General features: G+C 38.7%; 3 protein-coding genes across 7 annotated transcripts; 1 reads left to right on the top strand and 2 right to left on the bottom strand.

Annotated features, from left to right (window-relative positions):
- On the bottom strand, positions 4,583-14,320 carry LOC105160225 (DNA (cytosine-5)-methyltransferase CMT2). Of its 2 annotated transcripts, none has more exons than XM_011077505.2 (21): positions 13,853-14,320; positions 13,043-13,077; positions 12,849-12,957; positions 12,425-12,532; positions 12,222-12,341; positions 11,599-11,692; positions 10,456-10,685; positions 10,294-10,359; positions 9,974-10,210; positions 9,617-9,675; positions 9,464-9,530; positions 8,649-8,978; positions 7,389-7,457; positions 7,229-7,315; positions 7,066-7,153; positions 6,559-6,680; positions 6,395-6,493; positions 5,786-5,829; positions 5,626-5,695; positions 5,429-5,532; positions 4,583-5,164 (listed from the first exon to the last, which is right to left on the bottom strand). In XM_011077505.2, the coding sequence occupies exons 1-21, from the start codon at positions 14,270-14,272 to the stop codon at positions 4,987-4,989; spliced, it is 2,736 nt and encodes a 911-aa protein (XP_011075807.1). In that variant the 5' UTR covers positions 14,273-14,320; the 3' UTR covers positions 4,583-4,986. The 2 variants fall into 2 exon arrangements, with proteins under 2 accessions (XP_011075807.1, XP_011075808.1); XM_011077506.2 differs by having other exon boundaries at positions 10,456-10,673.
- Positions 14,759-19,895, bottom strand: LOC105160226. Of its 4 annotated transcripts, none has more exons than XM_020693355.1 (5): positions 19,413-19,895; positions 19,105-19,325; positions 17,240-17,712; positions 16,693-16,953; positions 14,759-16,186 (listed from the first exon to the last, which is right to left on the bottom strand). In XM_020693355.1, the coding sequence occupies exons 2-5, from the start codon at positions 19,308-19,310 to the stop codon at positions 15,087-15,089; spliced, it is 2,040 nt and encodes a 679-aa protein (XP_020549014.1). In that variant the 5' UTR covers positions 19,311-19,325; positions 19,413-19,895; the 3' UTR covers positions 14,759-15,086. The 4 variants fall into 4 exon arrangements, with proteins under 4 accessions (XP_020549014.1, XP_020549015.1, XP_011075810.1 ...); XM_020693356.1 differs by having other exon boundaries at positions 19,105-19,337; positions 19,441-19,895; XM_011077508.2 differs by having other exon boundaries at positions 19,105-19,337; positions 19,576-19,895.
- Positions 23,223-23,756, top strand: LOC110011898 (uncharacterized mitochondrial protein AtMg00860-like). The gene is made up of 2 exons (XM_020693487.1): positions 23,223-23,537; positions 23,724-23,756. Exons 1-2 carry the CDS (start codon positions 23,223-23,225, stop codon positions 23,754-23,756), a joined length of 348 nt encoding a protein of 115 aa, XP_020549146.1.

Raw genomic sequence — 23,963 nt, 5'->3', positions numbered from 1 at the left:
ACCACCCTACCAGAAACATACCCCCCAAGCCACCTTTTAAACCACCCAACAGAAATCCCCCATAGAAATCACCAGCACAACCCACTAGATACTTAACTGAGGCTGAAGTAAGAGCAAAGAGGGAAAAGAATCTCTATTATAGATGTGATGAACCCTATGTCCCTGGACATAGGTGTAAATATAGGCAGGTTTATATGCTGCTGGAAGATGAGGGAACTAAAGACAATGAGGAAGAAGAGCAAGGGAAGCACACTACTAAGACAGAGCTGGATAAGGAAGAGGGTGTCTCTGTATCATTGCATGCTATGAAGGGAGACTTTCATTACAGAACCTTGAGGCTTGAAGGGATTGTGGAAGATAAGGAGATCCTCATCCTTATTGATAGTGGTAGCACTCACTGCTTCCTTGATGAAAAGGTGGCCAGCCTTCTAGGGTGCAAGCTAGAGAAAACACACCCCATGATGGTGAGAGTAGTATTTGGTAGCAAACTCACTAGTCAGCTGGCTTGTCACAGATTTAGCTGGGAAATTCAAGGACATCAGTTTACACATCCAGTTAAGGTGATCAAGCTGGGAGGTTATGACTTGGTCCTAGGCTGTGATTGGCTAGGACTATACAATCCAATTGAGCTTGACTTCCACCAAGGGAGAGTGACCCTTAGTCAAGACTCTAGCAAGGTGATCCTCAAAGCTGTTAGTGGTCAGACAGGATCGAAGGCAGTAACCACTTACTCCCTATCCAAGCTCATGAGAGGGAGGTGCCCGGAGGTACAAGGGGAACTGCTGTTGAGTCATAGCACATCAACTGAAGCTGCAGGAAATGATAGAGTGCAAGAGCTACTGTAGGAATTTGAAGACATCTTCAAAGAACCTTACTCTCTGCCCCCTGAAAGGGAGATTGAGCACCGTATTGAGCTGCTACCTGAGGCAATACCTAGGAAGCAACACCCCTACAGGTATGCATATGGACAGAAAACTGAAATAGAGAAGATTATCAGGGAAATGCTGAACAGTGGCATTATCAGACCTAGCTAGAGTTCTTTTGCCTCCCCTGTGTTACTGGTTAAGAAGAAGGATGGGGGCTGGAGGATGTGTGTTGATTATAGATATCTTAACAAACTCACAGTGAAGCATAATTTCCCCATTCCAGTTATTGATGAGTTGTTAGATGAATTGTATGGAGCCTCATACTTTTCAAAAATTGACCTGAGGTCTGGATATTTTCAGATTAGAATGAGGAAGGAAGATATACCCAAAACCAGTTTCATAACTCACAATGGTCATTATGAATTTTTGGTTATGCCTTTTGGGTTGTGTAATGCTCCATCCACTTTTCAATCTCTTATGAATGCTATCTTTGAACCTTATTTGAGGAAATTTGTACTGATTTTCTTTGATGATATATTAATCTACAGTAAAGATTGGGGCTTACACTTAGTACACCTTAGAAAGGTGATGAATCTTCTCAGAAAACACCAGTTATTTGCCAAGAAAAGCAAATGCTCTTTTGCTCAAAAGGAGGTTGACTACTTGGGACATGTCATCTCACACCAAGGTGTGGCCACAGATCCTTTGAAGATTGAATGCATGGTTAACTGGCCTATACCAACAAATGTTAAGGCATTAAGAGGGTTTCTAGGTCTCACAGGGTACTACAGAAGATTCATACAAGGCTATGGGGTCATTAGCAAACCACTCACATCACTGCTGAAAAAGGACTCTTTTGAATGGAATGAGGATGCTGAGATGGCTTTCAACCATCTCAAGGAACTGATGGTCTCAGCTCCGGTGCTAGCTATGCCTGACTTTTCTCAACCTTTCATTGTTGAGACTGATGCAAGTGGGAAGGGGATAGGAGTTGTGCTGATGCAAGGGGGAAAACCTATCTCTTATCTCAGCAAAGCACTAGCTCCCAAAAATCTGGGGCTGTCCACGTATGAAAAGGAATTCCTAGCTCTCCTTCTAGCTGTTACCAGGTGGAGACATTATCTCTTAGGTAACCATTTTATCATAAAGACTGACCAAAAGAGCCTCAAGCACATTCTTGACCAAAGGATAAACTCTGTGTTGCAACAAAAAGGAGTGACCAAGCTACTTGGGCTCAGTTATGAAGTTCAATACAAGAAAGGCAAGGAGAACAGAGCTGCAGATGCCTTATCCAGGAGAAATTGTCAGGAAGATGCCTCTCACACACATGCTATATCTACCCACATTCCACTGTGGGTTCAAGAAGTTCAGGAGAGTTATGAGGGGAACACTCTTTTCCAAACCATCATGCAATCCAAGGTTATTGATGGCACCTCCTTTCCAGATTATAGCTATGAAACTGGGGTATTGAAGAAAGGAGGGAAGATATGTGTAGGGAGCCATGGGGGGATAAGAGAGAAGATTCTTAAGGCACTACATGATTCTGCCTTAGGTGGCCATTCAGGCATGCATGGGACTTATCAGAGGATCAAACTGTTATTCTACTGGCCTACCATGAAGATGGATGTGCAAGAGTGGTTGAAGGGGTGTGAAATTTGTCCAAGGGCCAAGCATGAGAACAACCCATACCCAGGATTGCTGCAACCCCTACCAGTACCTGAACAAGCATGGTCATGTGTTTCTATGGATTTCATGAAGGCTTGCCTAACTCTGAAGGTAAAGACTCTATCCTAGTAGTGGTGGACAGATTGACTAAGTATTCTCACTTTATATCACTAAAGCACCCTTATACGGCCACCTCCATTGCTAAAGTATTTTTTTATAACATTTACAAGCTCCATGGATTACCTATCAGTATCATCTCAGATAGGGATAAGGTTTTTACCAGCAGGTTTTGGAAGGAATTATTCACCCTTTCAGGTGTCTCATTGGACATGTCATCCTCATATCATCCACAAACCGATGGACAAACAGAGAGGATCAATCAATGCCTTGAGAACTACCTAAGGTGCATGTGTCTGCAGAAACCTAAGAAATGAGCTCAATGGCTCACTTTGGCTGAGCTTTGGTTCAATACCAACTACCACACCGAGTTAAAAGCTACCCCCTTCCAGGCCCTCTATGGATATCCACCACAGCAGCTTCCCATAGGGCCCTATTTACAGAACCATCACTTTGATGTTGCTGGACTGATGCAAGAAAGAACCGAGGTGTTGCAGTTGCTGAAAGAGAACCTACAACAAGCTCAGCATAGGATGAAATTATATGCTGATAGAAAGAGGACAGAAAGGGAGTTTCAGGTGGGTGATGAGGTGTTTCTCAAACTACAACCTTACAAACAAACTTCTGTGGCTTTGAGGAAACAGCTGAAGCTATCAGCTAAGTACTTTGGTCCTTACAGAGTAATTGAGAAGATTGGGAAGGTAGCTTACAAGTTAGAGTTACCACCGGGATCCAAAATCCACCCAGTTTTTCATGTCTCATTGTTAAAGAAAAAGATTGGCTCCAAGTACTTTCCATCCGTTAATTTGCCAGAGTTAGAGGATGAGGTGTTTAAGGTCTATCGCATTGCAATTCTAGGAGAAGGTTAGTGCCCAGAAACAATGTTGGGGTTCCTTAGGTGTTGATCCAATGGGCGCACTCCACTCCCGAGCAGACCACTTGGGAAGACTACTACGCTGTTGCTGCCAAGTTTCCTAACTTCGATCCTTGGGGACAAGGATCTAAAAAAGGGAGAAGAAATGTCGTGATTCAGAGTGAAAATGCGACTTTACAAAGTAGCCGCCCGATAGAATGAAAGAACGAGAACCGTCAGATCGAGGGCGCCAAAGAGATTGGGGCAAATTTTAAATCGGAAGCTCATTGGGACGTTGTTTTATCACAATTAGGGCGCAATGTGAGGGCAAAGGAAATTGGGAATTTTGGGGAGGTTAACTATTCTCGATTTGCACCATCAACCGACACGTGGACGGCAGAAAAAGAGTGAGCCATTATGCAGTGGTTGTAGTCTCCATTTTGGGAAGCTTCAGGCGTGCCAAGATGAAGAACCAATTGAAGCTAGTAGAGGACAACACAGACTTGCAGTCTGCTTAAATTTTTAATGCAATTTCAGCTTTTTCTTCCTTACACTTTTCTCTGTATGTTGGAATTTGATTGTAAAGAGGAAAACCGATTGTAAGGGAGACTTATGTTTTTATCATTTTAATGAAATATCTGTTCTTCTCATCCACTTTTCTCTCTAATTCTCCTCATCTCCATTCTGAGTTTCTTACATTTTCCGGTGAACAAATTACAACTGCGACAATACGCTGGCAACCCAACCATTTGGCATTTATACATTTTAGGGATAATTACATTTACAACCCTTAATTGACACTTCATTTACATAAATTGTTTGTCATTTTTATAATTACACATGCATCCATCAAAAAATGTTTACACAAACTACCCTTATTTTATCAAAAAAATTACATGTATTCTCAAAAACATCAATATTATTACACAAACTACTCTTATTCTTTCGTTGATTTATGTAATTTTGAAAAAAACATAATAATTTATGTAAACAGACCATAGATTAGGAAGTGTAAATGTAATGTAATAATCCCTGGCTCTAAAAAGCAGAGCACAAAAAGAGTGCACACATTGAGCTCAAACAGATTAGGGTAGTAGTTCATTCCTTCATTCAGAGAGCTAATACACAGTACAGAAAAAGAGTTTATGACAAGTTTTTTTCAAGTTCTCATAAGAATAGCGTTGTTGCATCGTCATGTTTATTCCTAGGCATCAACAATCGGGATAACTCTAGGATGAATGGGCATGTCGCTCCCTCCCGATTCTTTCAAGATCCTTGTAGCAGAGGTTGATGGTAGAAGCATCTTACCCTCCTAATCCAAGGGACCAAATGGGCAGAAGGCAACAAAACCAATCCATCTTAGAATGACCCAAGAACAATAATTTAGCATATCCTGCATCCTAATACTCAATCCTCACAAAGTTGAAGTAATTTTTGGAGAGAAACATCATCTCCCAGTCTATTGTACAATACAAGGACGAATAGTTACTGCTCAGACTTAATAAGTAAAGATTGCAACTGAGTAGTTGTGGAATGGGAGAAGTTGGGGGGAAGAGTCATGAGATGTTCATCTCCTCCACTCAGCTTTTGCACTGCCATTCCCAATGAATATCCTAGCGCACGTCCAACTGAAACAGCTACTGCATTCCCCACTTGACTGTATCTGTTAGGACAAAATTCACAATGCAAATCCAGGTACAGTGAAGTTGAAGTTAAAATTTGCAGAAGACACAGATAACAAAACAGACAGAAGCAGTTTGAATATGTGCTTAGTCAAGGAGGAGGTTCATAATAGAGTCGCAAACTTTAAATGCTTAGTCTCAGAGGTTTAGTTGAAAAGTAAAATGGCAATCTGATTTTTTTTCTCAAATGTTTTGGAGCATTGCATTCACAAAAAAAAAAAAACAAATCCTGAAGTAATAGTCACCTTTCTTTCAATTTTCCACAGAACTTATAATAGTCGTGAAAGCCTTGCAGCCTTGCACATTCACGTAAGGTGAGGAGCCTATCTTGTTCAGGGTGTAAAACTGCCTGGATTGAGGGAAAACGATACAAGAATTAGCCAAATTTTACCATTGGCCCACCTAAATAAGTGAATGAGGAGAAACGGATAAAAGTGGTGACCCGCATATGGGGATCCGGAAAACAGAAGACAGTTGGTACAGTCTCATCCCACCACAATCGTCCAAATGGTCTGCAGTTTTCAGTTGAAAGAAAAAGAACCTCATCAGAATGCAAACAAGAGAGAATATCTCTAAACTGCTTTTCTGTCAAGTAAACTCACTTTGTGGACTTCCCATCACGGAAATTAATAGCATAATCAGGCACCTGATAATGGGCAAAAACAAAGTGCAAGAGCACGTTAAAGCATCATAAAATTATAATAATATTTATAATCCAAAGTAAATAAATATAAAAGAAATGAGAAAGAAAATGTGATATTTAGTGAAGGTCAATTGACAGACAGTTCTTTCCCATAAATTGATTTTTGGAGAAAAAGCGCACCTAGAGGAATAAAAAATGGTTTGAGATGCATGTTTGAAAGGATTATTCTGGGGGGATAAAAGTAATGGTTATTCATATCTTTCAGGGTTAGAATAGATGAAAGAGATTCCGTAATTTAAGGAATTTTAGATTAAGGATATACAAGAAATATATGGAAAATAAAATTTGAAGGAATTTTTCTATTATGTCAAAAAACATAAATTTTGGAGAAGATTCTGAAAAACATTTTAAACATGAAAGTTGTTAAATCAATGAGACTATGAGCCAGTGGACATTTAAAATACCAGCTAACTAAACTTAAAACGAGAAGCATAAGTATAAATTGAGATAAATTTCAAAAATAAAGTCAAATGAGAATTTCGAGCTATAAATTCACAATTATTTTTACCCATGGCTTGCCAGATGGCATCAAATCTGGCTGCTTTGCACGTCTGACCCTATTGTCTGATCCAATGATAATGCCTGGGAGGTCTCTAAAATTTGCGCCCTGTGGAATGAAGTACAGAATCACCAGGAAGCCAAACATATTGCACTGAATCTCACTGAACTAACCTTTCTTTTCGGTATCTTACAAACACGCATATAGTCATCATCACTTAAAGGATAAGGCAGATGATCGTACAGAACTGGATTCTTGCCCATACTTGTCTCACAGGAAGATGAACCCATCATATCTTGAGAAAAAGATAAAGGAAAGTTACTGGAAGTCCATTCTATCAATGTAATAATTCCCAACCCCCCACCTACTCAAACCTGTAAGATTAGCATTTGATTTTGTAAAACTGCCCAAATAAGCGAGCCAAGTTCTTATTCACAAGTTTTAACCCTGTCAGTTGCTGAATTGTAATTATTAGTTCACCCTGGCCCATGGATGCAATCAAATTCACCAGTGAGCAATGAGGTAACTGATCTTTTCAAACTCCGGTATTTTTACATCAACTTTCTTTTCTGGGAACCAGAAACTCTTATGGATATGTTATTAACGGCTCTAATTGATAGGTATTCCAAGTACACCTAGCCGCATGCCAGTAAATTGAAAGGTCAATGATAATGTCCTACCAAGTTTAGCTGCTCTGATATAATTTTGAAACTCAGTTTCAGGGGCTTTTCTGTATGACGTCTTGTCCCGTTTCTCATCATTTGCAACCTTAAATAGAAAGAAAATATGATCTAAGTATATAACTAAAGAACTAGATTAAAGTGTCAACTAAAAGAAGCGTACAGGAGGAAGATCAGAAAGCGCGTCACTGAGCACAATGATTTTTTCTAGATTCCGAGATTGTCCTTCATCGTAAGCAACAACATTACGCTGCAAGGTGGAATTAGATTAGCACTAGAAATTTATTACGTAATCACAGAAACATGAGAAAGATATTGAGCACCTCAAATTCACTAGGAAATCCATACTGGATTACCACATCATGTGTTGGAAGAGGAAACTGGGGCAATACCTGTCAGCCAAACAATATTCCAACACAAATTCAATAAAATTAAACAGAAATCTCTAGCCTTCCATGAAGTTTGTAACATGTGATTGTTTGGCCTTCTGACTAGAATCACAGCAACCTCAAGACGAGCATTGCTCGTAAACAAACCATAGAGAACATGGACATACATAGAAAATATTTTTGTGCATGATGTACATGTCAATCTACCTTTTCGCATGAAATCATAGCATCTCTCACCCAAAAATAGCTACAGTTGGTGCTTTTATCTGTGGTAAATAGTTAACTTCATGACCAGAGTAAAAAGGAAGAAATGTATCTAAGGTGTTGCATGGAATGGGTATGAGAGATTGAAGGAACGCTGTACCCGATTAATCAACTGAATAATAACAAAATACTTCGTTTTAATCTTTCATGAATTAATATTCAGTTTCAGTCAGGTTTTAGCTTAGATAACTATACCAACCAGATGTTGAATTTTTATTCTATATACACCTACTAGATTAATTGAGCAACTAACAGATATGTAATATTATAAAAGTTCCATGTATTATTTTCATTATGTAATATGTTATATTCAAACTTCACTGATATTCTTCTTTAAGTGTTGGTAAAACCAAAAACTTTACCAAGCATATCAAAATATTTTGGAGCCAAAATGGACCAATTAAGTTAGTCTATATATGGTATAGAGGAACAACTTTACCATACTTATTAAATAACAGAAATTTCAATTTGATTTGGTTTGGTTGGTTCAATTTATGAAACTTGCACTCCTATTCCTCCTTCAATAAAAGAATAATTACTTAAAAGTATAGAGTTTCAGTGACACGAAAACAAGCAATGAAGTTGGAATTTTTGTGAAGGTTGTGGAATTTCTATAAATCTCATAAAATAGAGACAGAGATATGGTGGACTAAAAAGGTGAATGAAAATGAAGATAACCTAATACCACGCTAGCAGATAATTTGATCTAAATCACCTTAAGATACGCGTTGGGAATGGATAAATTAACAACAATAACAAAAAAGAGAGAAGCAAAGTTGCTCGGAGGAGAGCATGTAAATTATGTTGACTTGTAAGTGAGAGAAGAAAAATTACTGATAGGATAACAGTGGAACAACAATTTTAACATTATGTAAGATTTCATCACCAAGACATACCAAAAGTGCCAACATAAGAATTCAGAATACTTGCCTCATGAGTTTGAGCACCCCATAAGAAAACACGCAAGCGAAATTGAGGAAGTCCATAGCAACCGGCAGCCATAATCCCAAGCCTGGCTTGGTATTGCATACGAACCAAACGGCTCATAGCATATCTTCCTAGACAGCCGTTGGCAAACCTCAAGATATCAATTACATTTTCCATTAGAACAAACTTTGGCCTTAAGAAATCAATAATATCCATGAAAATTACAATTTGGCGATTTCTTTCATCATCAAGAGGAGAATCAACATTTCTGAACCGGTTGTAGCCACTAATTCCTTGGCATGGAGGACCACCACAAATTACAGCAACATCTCCCTGTGATAAGTTAATACCATAGGGAGGGAAAATCAATGGAATCATTACAGCTCACAGTCACAAAATAATATTCAATACTTCAGCAAGAATAGTTTCATCTAAACAGTGTTTTCAATCACACGGGTATAGCAACCCTGTAATGAAGATTCATACACTTCCTCATCCATCCATACAACATGAAGAATATGAGAACCAACAATGACTTTTTTCAGTATTATTTACATCTCCCAATTCTTAAATATTTTCAGTTAAGGCCTTTTTTATTTTTGTTTCAGGTTTTTCTTTTTTATTATTGTCCCACAGGAAACAATTGCTAGACAATCATAAGCTGTTTCCATTTTTCCAGGTTTTTTGTGATTATTTTCTTGCCATAGAACATTACTATATGCTCTAGGACCTGTCTTTAGTCAACATAGATCGACTAGCATATCTTCATTTTCAAATATACAACAAGTAAGTCTGCTACATAAACAGTTCCTCCATACCGGACGTGGCAGTATTTTTGCTTTCATTCCCTTTAGTATGAAATCCCGTATCCGGTCTTGGCATTTTCTAGAGAAGAGAAAGAAAAGAAGTCATCAGTGAGATAATTCTCATTTTATAATTAACAGCTGTGGATTATATCTGACACAACATACCTCAAGCTCTCAATTGGCTCCCATGTATCATCACTTGGACCATATCCAACCCACCGCACCTAAAAGACATACAGGTGTCATAAAACTGATAAAGGCATACCATCACATGTTTAAAACAAAAGTAGCATTCGAAATGAACGGCAAACATCATACAAACTGGTTCACTTGTTTTCCAGTAGTGATCAATAACCTCAGTACTTACTACCAGAAAAAAGTGAATCACTTGTAGCCCATTTAAAAAAAAATGTAAACTTAGCATGAGAACTATTAGAGTGTTGTGCTCCTAAGCTCTTTTTGCAAAATGAAGAAAGTAGATTGAGGGTAAATAGCAATGCCTTCTAATTTTTTGTGGTTTACCTTAAACTTAAGCCCCCGCTTTCCCATTTCGGTGGGGTCACCATAACATATATCTACTAGCTTTTCAACTTCATATTCGTCAGAATTTTTGTGATCCATTTTTGACCGTTTGACTTCATCAGTTTCTCCAATTATCCTTGGCCTAAGTTCTTTACCTTCATGGCTCCCATATCGTTTGCACATGCAGTCCCATTCTTTCAACAAATCAAGAAGATCCTCTGCCGATTCATTCCTTATCTGTCGAAGAGGAAGACACTTGAAAACTCTAAATGTTCTGAAAAACTCAGAGACTTGTAAGCGAAAGACAATTAAGCACCCACTTGTGTCTCGGGATGGTTTAGCTTCAAGCTTTCACATGCTGCTTTATCAATGTCAACCGCCCATCTCTTTTGTAGGTGAAAAGAAGTCATTTGCCAATAATTACCAATGCTGAAAATATGGCATTCGTGAAGTTTAAATTAAAAGTCCTGATATATTATTACCGTCACAAGATCCACACCGCATGCTTTAGTGCCAAGGCACAGCCCTGTGGACATTCCGCCACAACCAGAGTACATATCCAATAACGCTAGCTCAGGTTCGCAAACATCATTACTGGACGCTCCATCTGCAGTACACTTTCTGCCTGTTTTACAGCTCATATCCTTCTTTTTGGCTGACATCATTGGAGGACTGGTGAGAGAGGTCAAACTACTGTCATCTGCATTATCATCTTGGTGGATTTGGAGGTTAGAAAAGGTGATAATTGATTACTGAGCAATTTCTAGAAAGAATTAGCCAAATTACTGAAAAGAAATGGGGTCAAACAGTTGGCTAGACTGCTACTGGCCTTTGCACAAGACTAAGCTTTTGAAGCTTGTCTTGACATCTTAAGAAGAAAAAGTAGGAATTTGATCGCATCCATAACAGAGCATCAAAAGAAGCAGTTTGCAATAAGCACAGCAGAAACTGAATTTGTTTGTCTTTCAAACACTCACTATTCCGGATTTTTTCTTCTGTAGCAGTGCTCATGTTTGATTTTCCTCAATATACCCAAATTTCATTTATAGTCTTATTGTTTGTATGAGATGACATCATGAACCCCGGCAACAATTTTACAATGCCTACATAACATAGTGAGAGCTCACCTTTCCCCAATCTCAAAGCCACTTAGTACTAAGAGGAGCCAATACCACCATATTTGTAACTCTTTATTTCCACAAACAAGGCAATACTCCAAACTTGAGGCTAAAGACAGGTTGTGGGGCGTGTGAGTTTATAGTAATGTTTTCCTTCTAAATCAAATCTATTTATGCTAAACTAAGGTTGTCTGCCTTGGCCGCCTAGCTTTTATCAAACAAGTAGATACCTCACTATTTGATTTTACATTAGGGTCAGGCAAGACATTGTCAGCCACCAAACATAGCAAACTGAAAATGAAACTTTCACTTTTCGAAAAATGCATCTATACAATCTAGTCTTAAAGATGATGGAAAAAATTAGTACAACGACTTGCTGAAATATCCTCCTGGTTACCAGAAATAGCAGACATACATAAGAAATAGAACTGAGTATAAAAAAACTACAACAAAAGGCATCACAGCTTGCGCTAACTCTACAATGTGACACCAACTATTCCAATTTACCTGTGATGATTACACTGAATGTTGAGTAATCCACGGAGTATTTCATATCAAAATAGAAGTCACAAGGTGGAATAGATTTTTCTTTGAAATTTACCTACAAGAAAAAGAATGTCAATAACATTGTTAGAACAACTAAAAAATAAAATAATACAATTATTATTCAGTATAGAGATGATTATAATTTTTGGTCACTCATCTTTGCCACTAATTGATTTCACCCCTGTTGTGTGAAGCACTTATCAAAATTGGTCCCTAACTTTTGATAAAGTCAATCCTTGCCATCAACTCTTAGATAATTGATTTCGGACTTGCACGTGTGAGGGACTAAAAATTGAAGGTTCAAACTTTAGGGACCACAAGTATTAGATTTCCACGGTCATGCCCATTGTACAAGCGCAGTTTTTTATAACTTAACAAAGCTAAGGTGGCCATGATCATTTATTGTAAAATGGAAATAAGATAAACTGAATCTGGCAAGGTCTAAACCAAATGGACTAAAATTGAATTGGTAGAAAAGATGAGGGACAAAATTGTAATTTCTACTGTCCAATATAGTAATGATGCTTAAGTAAGGAATACATAGCAAACAGTTATAAGTTAAAGAATACAAACTTGAGACATACATTTGGTGCTATTTGAACAACTTTTACTTTTGAAACTATACAGTCTAATAAGTTGTCGTTCATCAAAGTAGAATAGAACAACCGTTTCTTGTCATGGGATCTCCCATCATCCTTTATTACCTGAGAAGGAACAGAATCAGAAAAGGCACAGTATTAAGAAGCAGCACCAAAGCGACAAAGTAATAAAGTATAATTGTTATTACCGTATCTTCAGCTCTGAAAAACCACTGAACCCTAAAATACTCTTCACCATCTGTTGTCTCAAAAAACTCTAGAATTTTCCCAATATAATTAGAACCTCCCTTTGGACCCTATTGAGATAGGCATGGATAAGAGTAGGAAAAATTAGTAGCAACAATAATAACTGTAGAAGCTGGCCTTCAGTAGAAGATGAGCTAACCTTGTAACCATTTCAATACCCAACATTATGAGCAGTTTCCAATATGTCAAATAAACATGTTAACTCAATTAGTAAACTTTGCAGTTGTCTAATCCAAGGACATTCTTATTTGGCACAAAAACGAAGGGAATTCCTTTAATAAAACCCAAAATATTTCTGCAAGCTTGAGCACCCTATGTTCGGAAGCTCACCATTAACAAAAGTCAAATTTTAGAGGGAACACTTACTTTGACATATGCACAATCCCCAAGATCAAATACGGTCTTCAGTATTTCAGCTTGAGAATAGTGGCACTTAATATTCAAAACAAGCTCCTCATCGTCATCATTAGCAACTCTGCAGAAGTTGCAACAGCCTTGAGATGAAATGCAAGATCACTAAATATCTCATAATATTAAAAATGAATTTTAATATCACTTACTCATGTTTTGATGATTCTCGATTATTTTGTAGACCCTACAACACAAACAACAAATATAGTCATTTATTTATAAATTAATAACAAACCATATTCAGTATCATATAGCTTGATACCTATGTAGCCACATTTCCTCTAAACTAATGCTACAAACTAAAAACTTCACTTACTCTGTTTTATATCAATTGTTGAAATGGAAAATTAAAGAGAAGCATATGGAGCAAAAACATGCTTTTTTGTTCAAAGCGTAAGCAAGACTCTGTATGGGTTTTCTGCATGGTTCAGGCGATATATTCAAGTGAATATTTGATTCTTGTATTTCATTTTTCTCTTGCTAAAGGAAGGGAGATTTTGTAAGTCTAGGCAGGTGTTTTCCCAGTGACATAAAACTTTGAGCTACGCAACTACCATTTTTATTTGATTTTTTCATGCATTTGGTGTTCCAAAGCGTCCAAAATCAACTTTTCCTATCCAAGTAGCCTCGAACAAGACATGCTTGAAAGCTTCGGTAAGTTTTTCTTGGAAAATCCAAAAGATATCTAATTTATGCACTAGAGATGAAACAGATAAGCGTCAAATTATAAGATTCTCCACAAACAAAGGATCCTGCAGATCAACCAATACTCATTCAAGGCATTTCACGCTTATATATCTTATTGTGTCACATTAAAATGTGAACGCTGCGAGTCAGATGCTTTCTGACATACCAAAGTTGCCCATTGCTATGTCATCAATTTGATGCATCGTAAATAGTTCAAACCTTGGCAGAAACACTAGAAGGAGTGACTGAAAACATACTACCGCAGCACAAACCTTAGTTCCCTCATACCGCCAAGGCCAACGGCGTCGAGCTTCATCCTCGGGAATTGGGTCGCCTATAAAGAAGGAAACCTTTTTTCCACTCTTGCGCTTCTTCGATGGTGGAGATTTCTGGGTAAAACCATTCAATTTGGCAGAATTTATCTGTTCAGCAGTGGTGTCACCTCCAGCATTCTCAACCAATCTCGGGGAGCGCCGTCGACATTGAGTTGCTGAGCTCCTGAGCTCTTGTATTTTCCGGTTAGAAGCTTTGGCTGCGGAGACGGCATTGGATTTCGGAGCATCATCCATACCAGCACTGGGTTCATCCCTACTGTTGGGGTGAGGAGTAGCAGGGTCAGAGTTCCGAGTGAGCTGAGAGTGAGCTGGAGCTAACGGCGGATTCTGAGAGTGGATTCGAGGCATATCCGCCATTGCTGAAATTCCTGGGAAGTTGGGAAAACAAAGGAGAGCTGTAAATAGAATGTGGGAAGGAGTAAATATAGGGAGGAGACATGGGTATTGTGGTAAATGTGCAGCCTAGAAGAGTTGTGGGCGGGATTTGGGCGAATTATTTGAAAAACCTCATTAAAAAATTGATGCAGACCAGACCAGAGTTTTAAATTGTTGCGGTAATTATATATAGAAAATAAAAATTATTCATACACTCAATAAATAAATAATAATAGAAAGATAATTATTTAGTAAATAGAAAGGCTGGATATGAATAATTGTTTTTGCATACGGACATAGTTCAAATGCAAAACTATAATCTATCGTATGGTTTATTGTTTTCGTACCAATAATATAATATTTCATTTTCTGAGTATAAATATCTGACCACGCCCACTACCTACAAACAAAGAAATCTTCCACTACAAATGATCAACACTTAGTATAGTAAACCAATGGACACGCAACAAAATTAGTAACTGATGTACATTCCATGAGTATAAAATCTACAATATGTGTTCCTATCTCCTGCAAATCAAAGCACCTTCTTATGATGCCATACAAAGCTCACTCTTCCTCAATAATTGTTCGCGCCTTCATTTCTGCTGCACCAATTTACATTTGTCATCTCAAACTACACAACAAGACCAGGCCTTCCTTTTTCTGCCAAAAACTCAAGAATCAAATGGGGCTTCAGGTAGAAGACAGTGAGGTTAATTAAATTATTGCTCTCCTAAAATTTACATGCACCTACTACCAATCCATATCTATATAATCCACACACCCCCGCATTTTATTAGTGATGGCGACCAACCAACTCCTCATGTAACCTACTAAATACCAAGTTAACAGGTATGCAAGCTATGGTCGTGGGTGCGTTTTCGCTTTTGATGAGCCCACCACTTCTCGGATCACTCTGCTGCTTCTCTTCGAATGCAATTGATGAAAGTGTTCTTATCTTCTGACTGGAGGATGGACTATTTTTCTTAGGTGAATTTCTCGAGAATTTCCTATCCACCGGATACTGGGATAAGCTCTTTCCCATCATATTTGCCTTCTGACTGATGCTTCCCTGATCTGATCCACATTTAACTTCTCTGTTCTCATCACCGGATTGAGCATGTTGCTTACTGTCCCCACTCAATGTCGACGACAAAAATGGGCGTGGAACACGGAAATTTGCTGTCCTACGACCAGTCTTCCATACCGAAGGAAGTGCAGTAGGACTCTCCAGGGGTTCAGGGATAAAATAATCAGTTGCAGAAAGAAGGTTTTCCGACAAACCACTTTCAAGAGCTTCGATTTGGATGGGATGACCTACTATAGCATGTCCATTTAACTTGCTCATCAATGAAATCATGGGCACATCCCTCCGATAGTTGTTGGCCTGAACTTTCAAATCCACATCTATCAGAGTGATCCTACCACCAAAACGATGCCTCGCGACAAGCAAAGGATCAACATACTCCTGCCGGTCCTCCCAATAACCTCTCATGGATGATGGGCTATTCCAAGCTAAGCCCTCCAAATCAGCAATATCACTAGAACTGTGCTGGCTGGTTGGACCATATCTGGATATATGGGTCCTAAAACTTTTATCAATCGAATCAGCCTTGAAACCATTATTGGTCCAGTTGGAATTTCTACTGGTCATATAAGCTCTGGAAACTTCTGCATCAGTTCTGTCGAGAGACCTTTTTCCAAGATTGCGGTTATTTCTTTTCCCTTTGAGCTGCCATTTCGAAACCCCCACACTGGTTGATACACGGCCATGGGAGAAGCCATCAACAAATGCTAATTCATCAAGGTCATCACTACTGCTAATGCTTCCATGCTCTTCTTGTGCTTCAATTATCCGTGGATATTTAGGTCGCAATTCTATAGAGGCAGAGCCATCTGTAAAAACCAGAAACAACTGTTGCTTATAATGAGCGGACCATTATTATTTGCTACAACCAGTCATCATTCTCCGGTGATAGAAGTACTCAACCAAAGATATTAGATTAAATAAACAGACAAGAATCAGATCATAAACCAGGAAAATCACTGAGCATAAAACAATGACTAAAAGAATATTGCCTTGCTGACATCACCGTCCAAAAGTACTTCAACAAATGATGAATACCATTAAGGCAAATGGAAAATATTCTTGGCCATGACTCCAAAACAACTTAAATATATATTATAGACAGATTTAAACACGATGTAGCATGCTAGACGAGTCATAAAATTACAATGTTATGTGGGAGAGAAATTAGGAAATGGAATGCTGTAATTGAGCAAGATGATCGTGCATGTCTTCGGAGTAGAACTATGAGCATAGAAATAAAAGTAGGCTGTATTTAGCTGTATAAAAAGTCGGTAATGCTGACAATGAAGTGAAAGATAGAAAAAGATTTCACCAGAAAGTGCAGTCATCTCGTCATCTGAATCAGAATCCAGGGAATCAGTTTCAGAACAATCTGTTTCAGTATCCTCCGTAGACCCAGAAATGTGATCTTCACCCACATCAGCAGGATAGCCACTTTCTTCAAATTTGGAAACTGGTATCTCCATCTGGGAGGATAGAGTCTGATTATCATTTGAATAATCCCCAGAATCATATTGCAGGTAAGCATATCTACTCCTCTTCGCTCGAGATGCAACTCCAGAAAGCTCCACTCCTGATAGGGATAGAAACATAATCATAATCAACCTGGATTATAAAAACCAGTAAATCAATGCTACTATAAGCACTTAAAAAGGAGACTAGGCTCTACTATGCCTCTGATGAGATATTTGCAGACTATGTAGCCTCTGATGAGATATTTGCAGACTATGTAACCTTTTCTCCTATTGTCTAACAGACATCCCGCTTTCAACATAACTTCATCTCTATAAAAATATAACTTAAGAGCGCCCAAGAGTAAAGGTTATAGAGAAAATAAAGCTAATAAGGAGAAAGCTTACTCGTTGGTGCACCAGTGCGAAGCCCAAAGTCTTGCAAGCCTCTCATCCGAGGTAGCACACCGGCACTATCATCATCTCCACTCAATTGATTTCCCTCCCTGACTGCCTCTTCTTGTGGATGCTTGTCTATCACATTCTTCTCTGCAAGAGATGAACCAAGCCTCTCAGATAGCAGATCAGATCTCGGATCTTTTTGATTCCCACCTCCATTTTCCAAGTACTCTGAAGAAGTGACAGCATCTGGTGACATTTTGATCCTAGCATTAGGAGAATTTCCCAATTTTCCATATTTCTTCTCCAATAATTGCCTCTCCAATTCAAGTGCATGCAATATTGCATCTTCCCGGCGTGCATATTTCTCTCTTTTCTTTGGAGGCATACCCTGCGTGGCTTCAGCCCTTTCTATACAGTCATCAAACTCACCACATCGGAACGCCTTTACACGTTTTGACTTCTCCAAATTGTACCAGTCCCTAACAATACATATTGCCGGAAACATCAAATGAAAATGTAAACTGTGCAAGAAATTCCAACATGTATATGTCTTATGAATTTAACTACAAAAGCAACTAACAGCTGCAGAAAATACAATGAATTATTCATGCGATGCATTTAATGCAATGATCTTAAGTCGAGGAAATAAAACCACCCTACGAATAGTAAAACACAAGCATGCTTAGTTCTTCAAATAGGTCAGACAGAAAATAATTTTACAGCTCCCAAGCTGCATATGATTTTAGTAATGCATACTGGTATTCCTAAATCTCCACTTTTATGTCAGCCATCTATTAGTCCCTTGCATCACCTATTTATATTTACACTTATTTATATATATATATATATATATATATATATATATATCATGGTTGAAAAACATAGATACCATAGAAGATCTTTCAAGCAGATATAACGCTTCTGGTGCCTAGCAAACCTCACACTTTATTGTCTTACCACCAATACTTGAACATATGAGAAAGCTATGAGCATTTCAGAAGAACTCCATTTTCATTTTTGTTTAGCCGTAATTTTTCTATTTAAATTAGATGTTGCGCGATAATTTAACATCAAGCAAGACGGCCATTTTCTTCCCCATGTCTTTCATGCTTGGCCATTTAGATACTGTCCCTCGAAACACAGTAATATAATGCATTATGTCCAACATGAGCCTCAACCAAGCTCCCCAACCCTATAACTGATTCCATTAGAATGCATTGAGAGGCAAAATAAGAAAAAGAAGCAATCATTGTCTCCAACTTGATAACAAAAGGAAACAAAATATGGGTAAAGCCATCTGTACCATTTTAGACAAGTTAACAAAATAAAGCAACTAATCCATCAATACATCACAGGATTAAAGTCAGAACATTGAGATCTTCCACTATACAAATATTCTTTAACCAGAGCTATGTCACAGCAAGATGATTGACAAGAGAGATAAACTAGAGAGAATATACAAGAAAGACAAATTTGAAGTAGATATTTAAACATACTGTCAAAGGAAACCTGTAGCAGAATTAAATGAATGCTGTTACATGTGCAGATAACAAACAAATACTACGGATGCACGAGCTATGATAACTATCATATGTTCAATTACTCTGCTACATAACACAATCTCATGACTCTGAAGCATGTACATTATTGTTGTAAGTTTCATACTATCAATTAAAAACATCAGTAATTTGTTTCCCTAGTATTGCGCATTGAATATGAATTCAATCAAAAACAGTCCAACAGATCAAACAGTCAACAGCCAGTATACATCCATTAGCAATGGCAGCCACAAAAATCAGACAGTAATACAACTAGAAATGTTGTATAAAAGTTTTGACCAGAAATGAAATATTAAGTTCATTCGGACTTACACACTAGCATCTTCCCTCCCAAGAAGCTTGACTGGAGTTCCAGAACGTGGAGATGTTATATGAGAAGACGACAGCTCTTCGGGACCGAGTATTTTACCAGGCCACCAAGACCCATTTCGTCTTCGAACCCACACTATACTCCCCACACTACAATCCACAACTCCTCCTCCTCCTCCTCCTCCTCCTCCTGTTTCTGAGCTACCCATCCTTCTCCCTTCTCTCTACACAAATATCTGATGTGATGTGTATATATGAAAAAGATACAAGTATAAGTATATAGACAAAATAAATCCTGTTCTCCTACCTACCCTTATTTTATGCTTGTTTTTTGCTTACTCTATTGATCTTTTATCCAACCGAAGTCAGTATTGACGCCTCAAAGGAAAATGATTATTTCATAACCCTAAAATACGCAAATCATTCAAAAGACAGAAGAATAACGCAAATCAGAGAAAGTACAGAAAACTGCACCAGCTGCCGAATTTAATGATCAGGAGTAAGAAAATCAGGAATCAATTGACTAGCCACCGGAAAAGAAGAGGGAGAAGCGGCAATTTGCAAAGGGGGTAGCAAGAAGTCTGCATTTTGAGGATCTAAGCGGAGTAATTGGGGACAAAGCTAGGGTTAGGGTTAGGGTTTCCATTCAAAAATTTAGGGGGATTTCATATTTTGGGGGAATTCCGGTAAAATTACAGGGATTGATTGGCGGTTTGAATGGAGAGAAGAGGGGAATTTCAGATATATATATAGAGAGAGAGAGAGATATAGAGAGAGAGAGAAAGAGAGAGAGGTGTATGGGGGGGGGGGGTATGTATGTATGTATATATGTATGACAGTATGAGTGCGTGTTGATTGACTGACTCTGCTTCTGGCGCACGAGTTGTGTTTAGCATACGCTAAGCGTGGGTGTTTAGTGAGTCCTCCCCACCCCCCGGCAGGCGAATGGGCCTCTTCTCTTGGGCTGGGCTGGGCTGCTTCTCTGTTTAGTTTAGTAGAAAAAGGTTAATCAATCTTAAGCCTTTTTTACTTTTAGCCCAAAATACAAAGTAATATTTATTATTATTATTTTATCATAATTATCTTAAGTAACTTTTCCTCTCCCACTCTTATTAATCACATCTTATAAAAATAGTATTCAATATTTTATGAGATATATGTCGCGCTTTTAAACCAAAATGCGACTTCTAAGGTGAGGCGTCCGATTAGAAAGGGGAATGAAGACCGTAGGATCCAGCAGACTGAGGAGATTGGGGGTGATTTAAAAGATCCGAGTAAAGACGGCGTCGTTTCAGGCGAATTAGGGCTCGATCGAGGAACGATTGAAATTGGGGATTCGAAGTTGATCACCCTCACTTAATCTGATCATGCGTGCGACACGTGGACGGCGGAGGTTTAAAACGCAGCACTGAAGTTTGCCCTGTTCTTTCTGAAGATTTCTGTAAGTTTTCACAGCACCAATGAGAGCTCATTTTCAAGGACAAACAGCCCCTTTTTTTCTGATGGGATTTTATTGTTGTTATCAGCTTTTGTTTGTATTCATCAGACTTTTGTAACAAGGGAGCTGAAGTTTGTAAACAGGGCATTATGAATGAATTTTAAGTTTATTCTCTCCTTCTCTCTGTGTTCACCTTCTTCAAATTCCCACCCCCATTTTTGTGCTTGAGTTTTTTAAATTTCTCAGTTAGTTCAGTTCATAACAATTTGGCCTCAAAGCCAGCGATCCTTGGAACTTAAAAGCAAATAGAAAAAGGAAGCCAAACATGGCTGATGGAACGAGGTTAAAAGAATGACAAGAAGCCCAAAAGAAAATTGAGGTTGTGGTCTTGGATGAAAAAGCCAGAAGGCAGGCAAGTGAAGAAGAACTGCACAATAGGATGGATCAAATGGCGCACAACATGATGGCACAACATGAGAATCTCCAAGCTTCAATGTTAAACATGGAGCACAGCATGTTAGCAATGCAACAGCAAATGCAAAGCATGGTGGAGCAATTGCAGCTATACAACAAGAACAAATCTGTTCTTGGGGAAGGGTTGACAGCCTCTGTGGAGAAGGGGTCTTCTTCAAAGGTAGCCATGAACACGGGCCATAGACCTGAGGGTACCACCCCTTTCAAACAGGAAGGAGCCATCACTTTCAGGTAGGAAACACAATCCCCTAGGCAAACCAGTTCCTATAGCACCTTGAACAAATTGGAATTCCCCTATTTTGATGGTGAAAATGCAAGAAGTTGGGTTAGGAAATGTACACGGTATTTTCAAATGATCCATATACCTGAAGATCAGAAGGTTTGCATGGTTTCCATCTACTTGCAAGGGAAGGCTGAATTATGGTACCAGGGATATACTGAAAAAAGGGAGATTCCATATTGGGATGAGCTGGTTAAGAGCATTCTTGAGAGATTTGAGGACCTTGATTACGAGAGGGTCATGACAGCCTTCAACAGACTCCAACAAGAGACCACTGTTAATACATACTTGGAGAGGTTCGAGGAGCTTAAGGACCAGATGTTGGTATTTACCAAGAACATGGAGGAGGAGTTCCTTATGATGAAGTTTATCAGCGGGCTCAAGGATGAGATCAAATCACTTGTGACCCCTTGTGAACCCACATCACTAAACCGAGCTATTGTTCTAGCAAGAAGGCAAGAGTGTGCTATGAGTGCTATCTTAAAGAAAGCCCAATCCATAAATAGAAATTCTCACCCAAAACCACCTTAACAACCACCACTCAAAACCCCCCTCTCAGATCAAATTTCCAGCCTAAGAGACTCCTTACTGAAGCTGAGGTAAAAGCAAAAAAGGAGAAAAATCTATGTTGCAGATGTGATGAGCCCTTTTGTGCCAGGCCACAGATGTAGATATAGACAGTTTGATATGCTACTGGAAGACGAGGAAGCTATGGAAATTGAAGGGATTGATCCAAAACCAGCTGAATATGAAGAATAGGAGGTGAAAGAAGGGGATCTAACTATTTCATTGCATGCTATGAAAGGACATGTTCACTGCAAAACTCTGAGGATGATTGGCAAGGTAGGGGATAAGATTCTTATCCTCATAGATAGTGGAAGTACCCATTGCTTCTCGGATGAGAAGGTGGCCAGAACTCTTAACTGTGAAATAGAAAGCTCTACACCTATGATGATTAGAGTGGAAGATGGCAGTAAGTTGACTAGCAATCTCATATGCAATCAGTTTACTTGGGATATAGGGGCACAAGTTCACACATCCAGTGAGATTAATCAAGTTAGGGGGATATGATTTGGTGATAAGGTGTGACTGGCTCAGTCATTACAACCCTGTGGAATCAGACTTCAACCAAGCCAAGGTCACTCTTAACCTACCTAAGGAAAAGCTGGTCTTATATGCCTTGCCTAAGACAGCCAGGGATATGTCAGTTAACTCTATGGTTCAATTGATGAGAAAAAGGAACCTTGACTTGCAAGGTGAACTGTTTCTCAATCACAAGATCACACAGACAAAAACTGAGGATGGTCAAGTGTTGGGATTACTGCAGCTGTACCAAGATGTGTTTCAGGAACTTTACCCCCTAAAAGAAACATTCAACATTCTATAAAATTGTTACCTGATGCAATACCTAAAAAGCAGCACCCCTACAGATACGCTTATGGTAAGAAAATAGAAATTGAAAGGCTTGTGAAGGAAATGCTGGGAAATGGGATTATAAGGCCAAGCCAAAGCTCCTTTGCCTCACCAGTGCTCTTGGTGAAGAAGAAGGATGGTGGATGGAAATTATGTGTAGATTACAGGTACCTCAATAAACTTACTGTGAAACATAACTTTCCCATACCTGTAATTGATGAACTACTTGATGAGCTATATGGTGCTAAATTCTTTTCCAAAATCAATCTGAGGTCTGGTTACTTTCAGATAAGAATGAAGGAGGATGATATTCCTTAGACCAGTTTTATCACCCACAGTGATCACTACGAGTTCTTGGTAATGCCATTTGGTTTGTGTAATGCACCATCCACATTTCATGCACTTATGAATGCAGTGTTTGAACCCTATCTAAGGAAGTTTGTTCTAGTATGTTTTAATGACATCCTCATTTATAGCAAGGATTGGGGCATGCACCTAGTGCACCTCAGAAAAGTAATGGACCTCATGAGGAAACGCCAGTTGTATGCTAAACAAAGTAAATGCTACTTTGCCCAGAATAGAGTGGAGTACTTGGGACATATAATTTCTGGAGATGGTGTTGCAATAGATCCAACAAAAATTGATAGCATGGTGAATTGGCATGTTCCCTCTAATGTTAAAGCACTCAGAGGTTTCCTAGGCCTCACAGGGTATTACAGGAGGTTCATAAAGAATTATGGTTCTATCAGCAAACCACTCACATCCTTGCTAAGGAAGAATGCCTTTGAATCGAACCTAGAAGCAAATGATGCTTTTAAACAGCTCAAAAAGGTAATGACCACTGCTCCAGTGCTATCTAAATTATGGTTCGCAAACCACTCACATCCTTGCTAAGGAAGAATGCCTTTGAATCGAACCTAGAAGCAAATGATGCTTTTAATTTAATCAAAAAGGTAATGACCACTGCTCCAGTGCTATCTATACATGACTTCTCTAAACCTTTTATTGTGGAAACAGATGCTAGTGGAAAGGGTATTGGAGTTGTGTTGATGCAAGGAGGGAGACCCATAGCCTATTTGAGTAAGGCTCTAGCTACAAAGAATTTGGGGTTGCTACATATGAAAAGGAGTTTTTGGCCCTACTCTTGGCAGTGACTAAGTGGAGGCATTATCTCTTGGGGAACCATTTCATTATCAGAACAGACCAAAGGAGTCTCAAGCACATATTAGATCAAAGGGTCGATTCTATGTTGCAGCA

This window comes from Sesamum indicum, linkage group LG4 (assembly GCF_000512975.1).
Source record: "Sesamum indicum cultivar Zhongzhi No. 13 linkage group LG4, S_indicum_v1.0, whole genome shotgun sequence".
In the NCBI taxonomy this organism is placed as follows: Eukaryota; Viridiplantae; Streptophyta; class Magnoliopsida; order Lamiales; family Pedaliaceae; genus Sesamum; species Sesamum indicum.
The sequence above is the reverse complement of the archived record's forward strand: the minus strand, read 5'-3'. Positions and strand labels throughout refer to the sequence as shown.

Excerpts from the sequence above, each read along its gene's own strand:
- LOC105160225 (XM_011077505.2), bottom strand. The coding sequence starts at position 14,272 with ATGGCGGATATGCCTCGAATCCACTCTCAGAATCCGCCGTTAGCTCCA. Across the intron at positions 11,693-12,221 it reads TTGTTCAAATAGCACCAAAT|GTAAATTTCAAAGAAAAATC; the intron begins GTATGTCTCAAG and ends TTTTTCTTGTAG. Across the intron at positions 6,681-7,065 it reads TATCAGAGCAGCTAAACTTG|ATATGATGGGTTCATCTTCC; the intron begins GTAGGACATTAT and ends CTTTTTCTCAAG.
- LOC105160226 (XM_011077507.2), bottom strand. The coding sequence starts at position 19,310 with ATGGGTAGCTCAGAAACAGGAGGAGGAGGAGGAGGAGGAGGAGGAGTT. Across the intron at positions 17,713-19,104 it reads GGGAGGGAAGATGCTAGTGT|GGACTGGTACAATTTGGAGA; the intron begins GTAAGTCCGAAT and ends ATGTATTGTTAG. Across the intron at positions 16,954-17,239 it reads TCGCACTGGTGCACCAACGA|GAGTGGAGCTTTCTGGAGTT; the intron begins GTAAGCTTTCTC and ends TATCCCTATCAG.
- LOC110011898 (XM_020693487.1), top strand. The coding sequence starts at position 23,223 with ATGGACCTCATGAGGAAACGCCAGTTGTATGCTAAACAAAGTAAATGC. Across the intron at positions 23,538-23,723 it reads CTTTTAAACAGCTCAAAAAG|ATGCTAGTGGAAAGGGTATT; the intron begins GTAATGACCACT and ends TTGTGGAAACAG.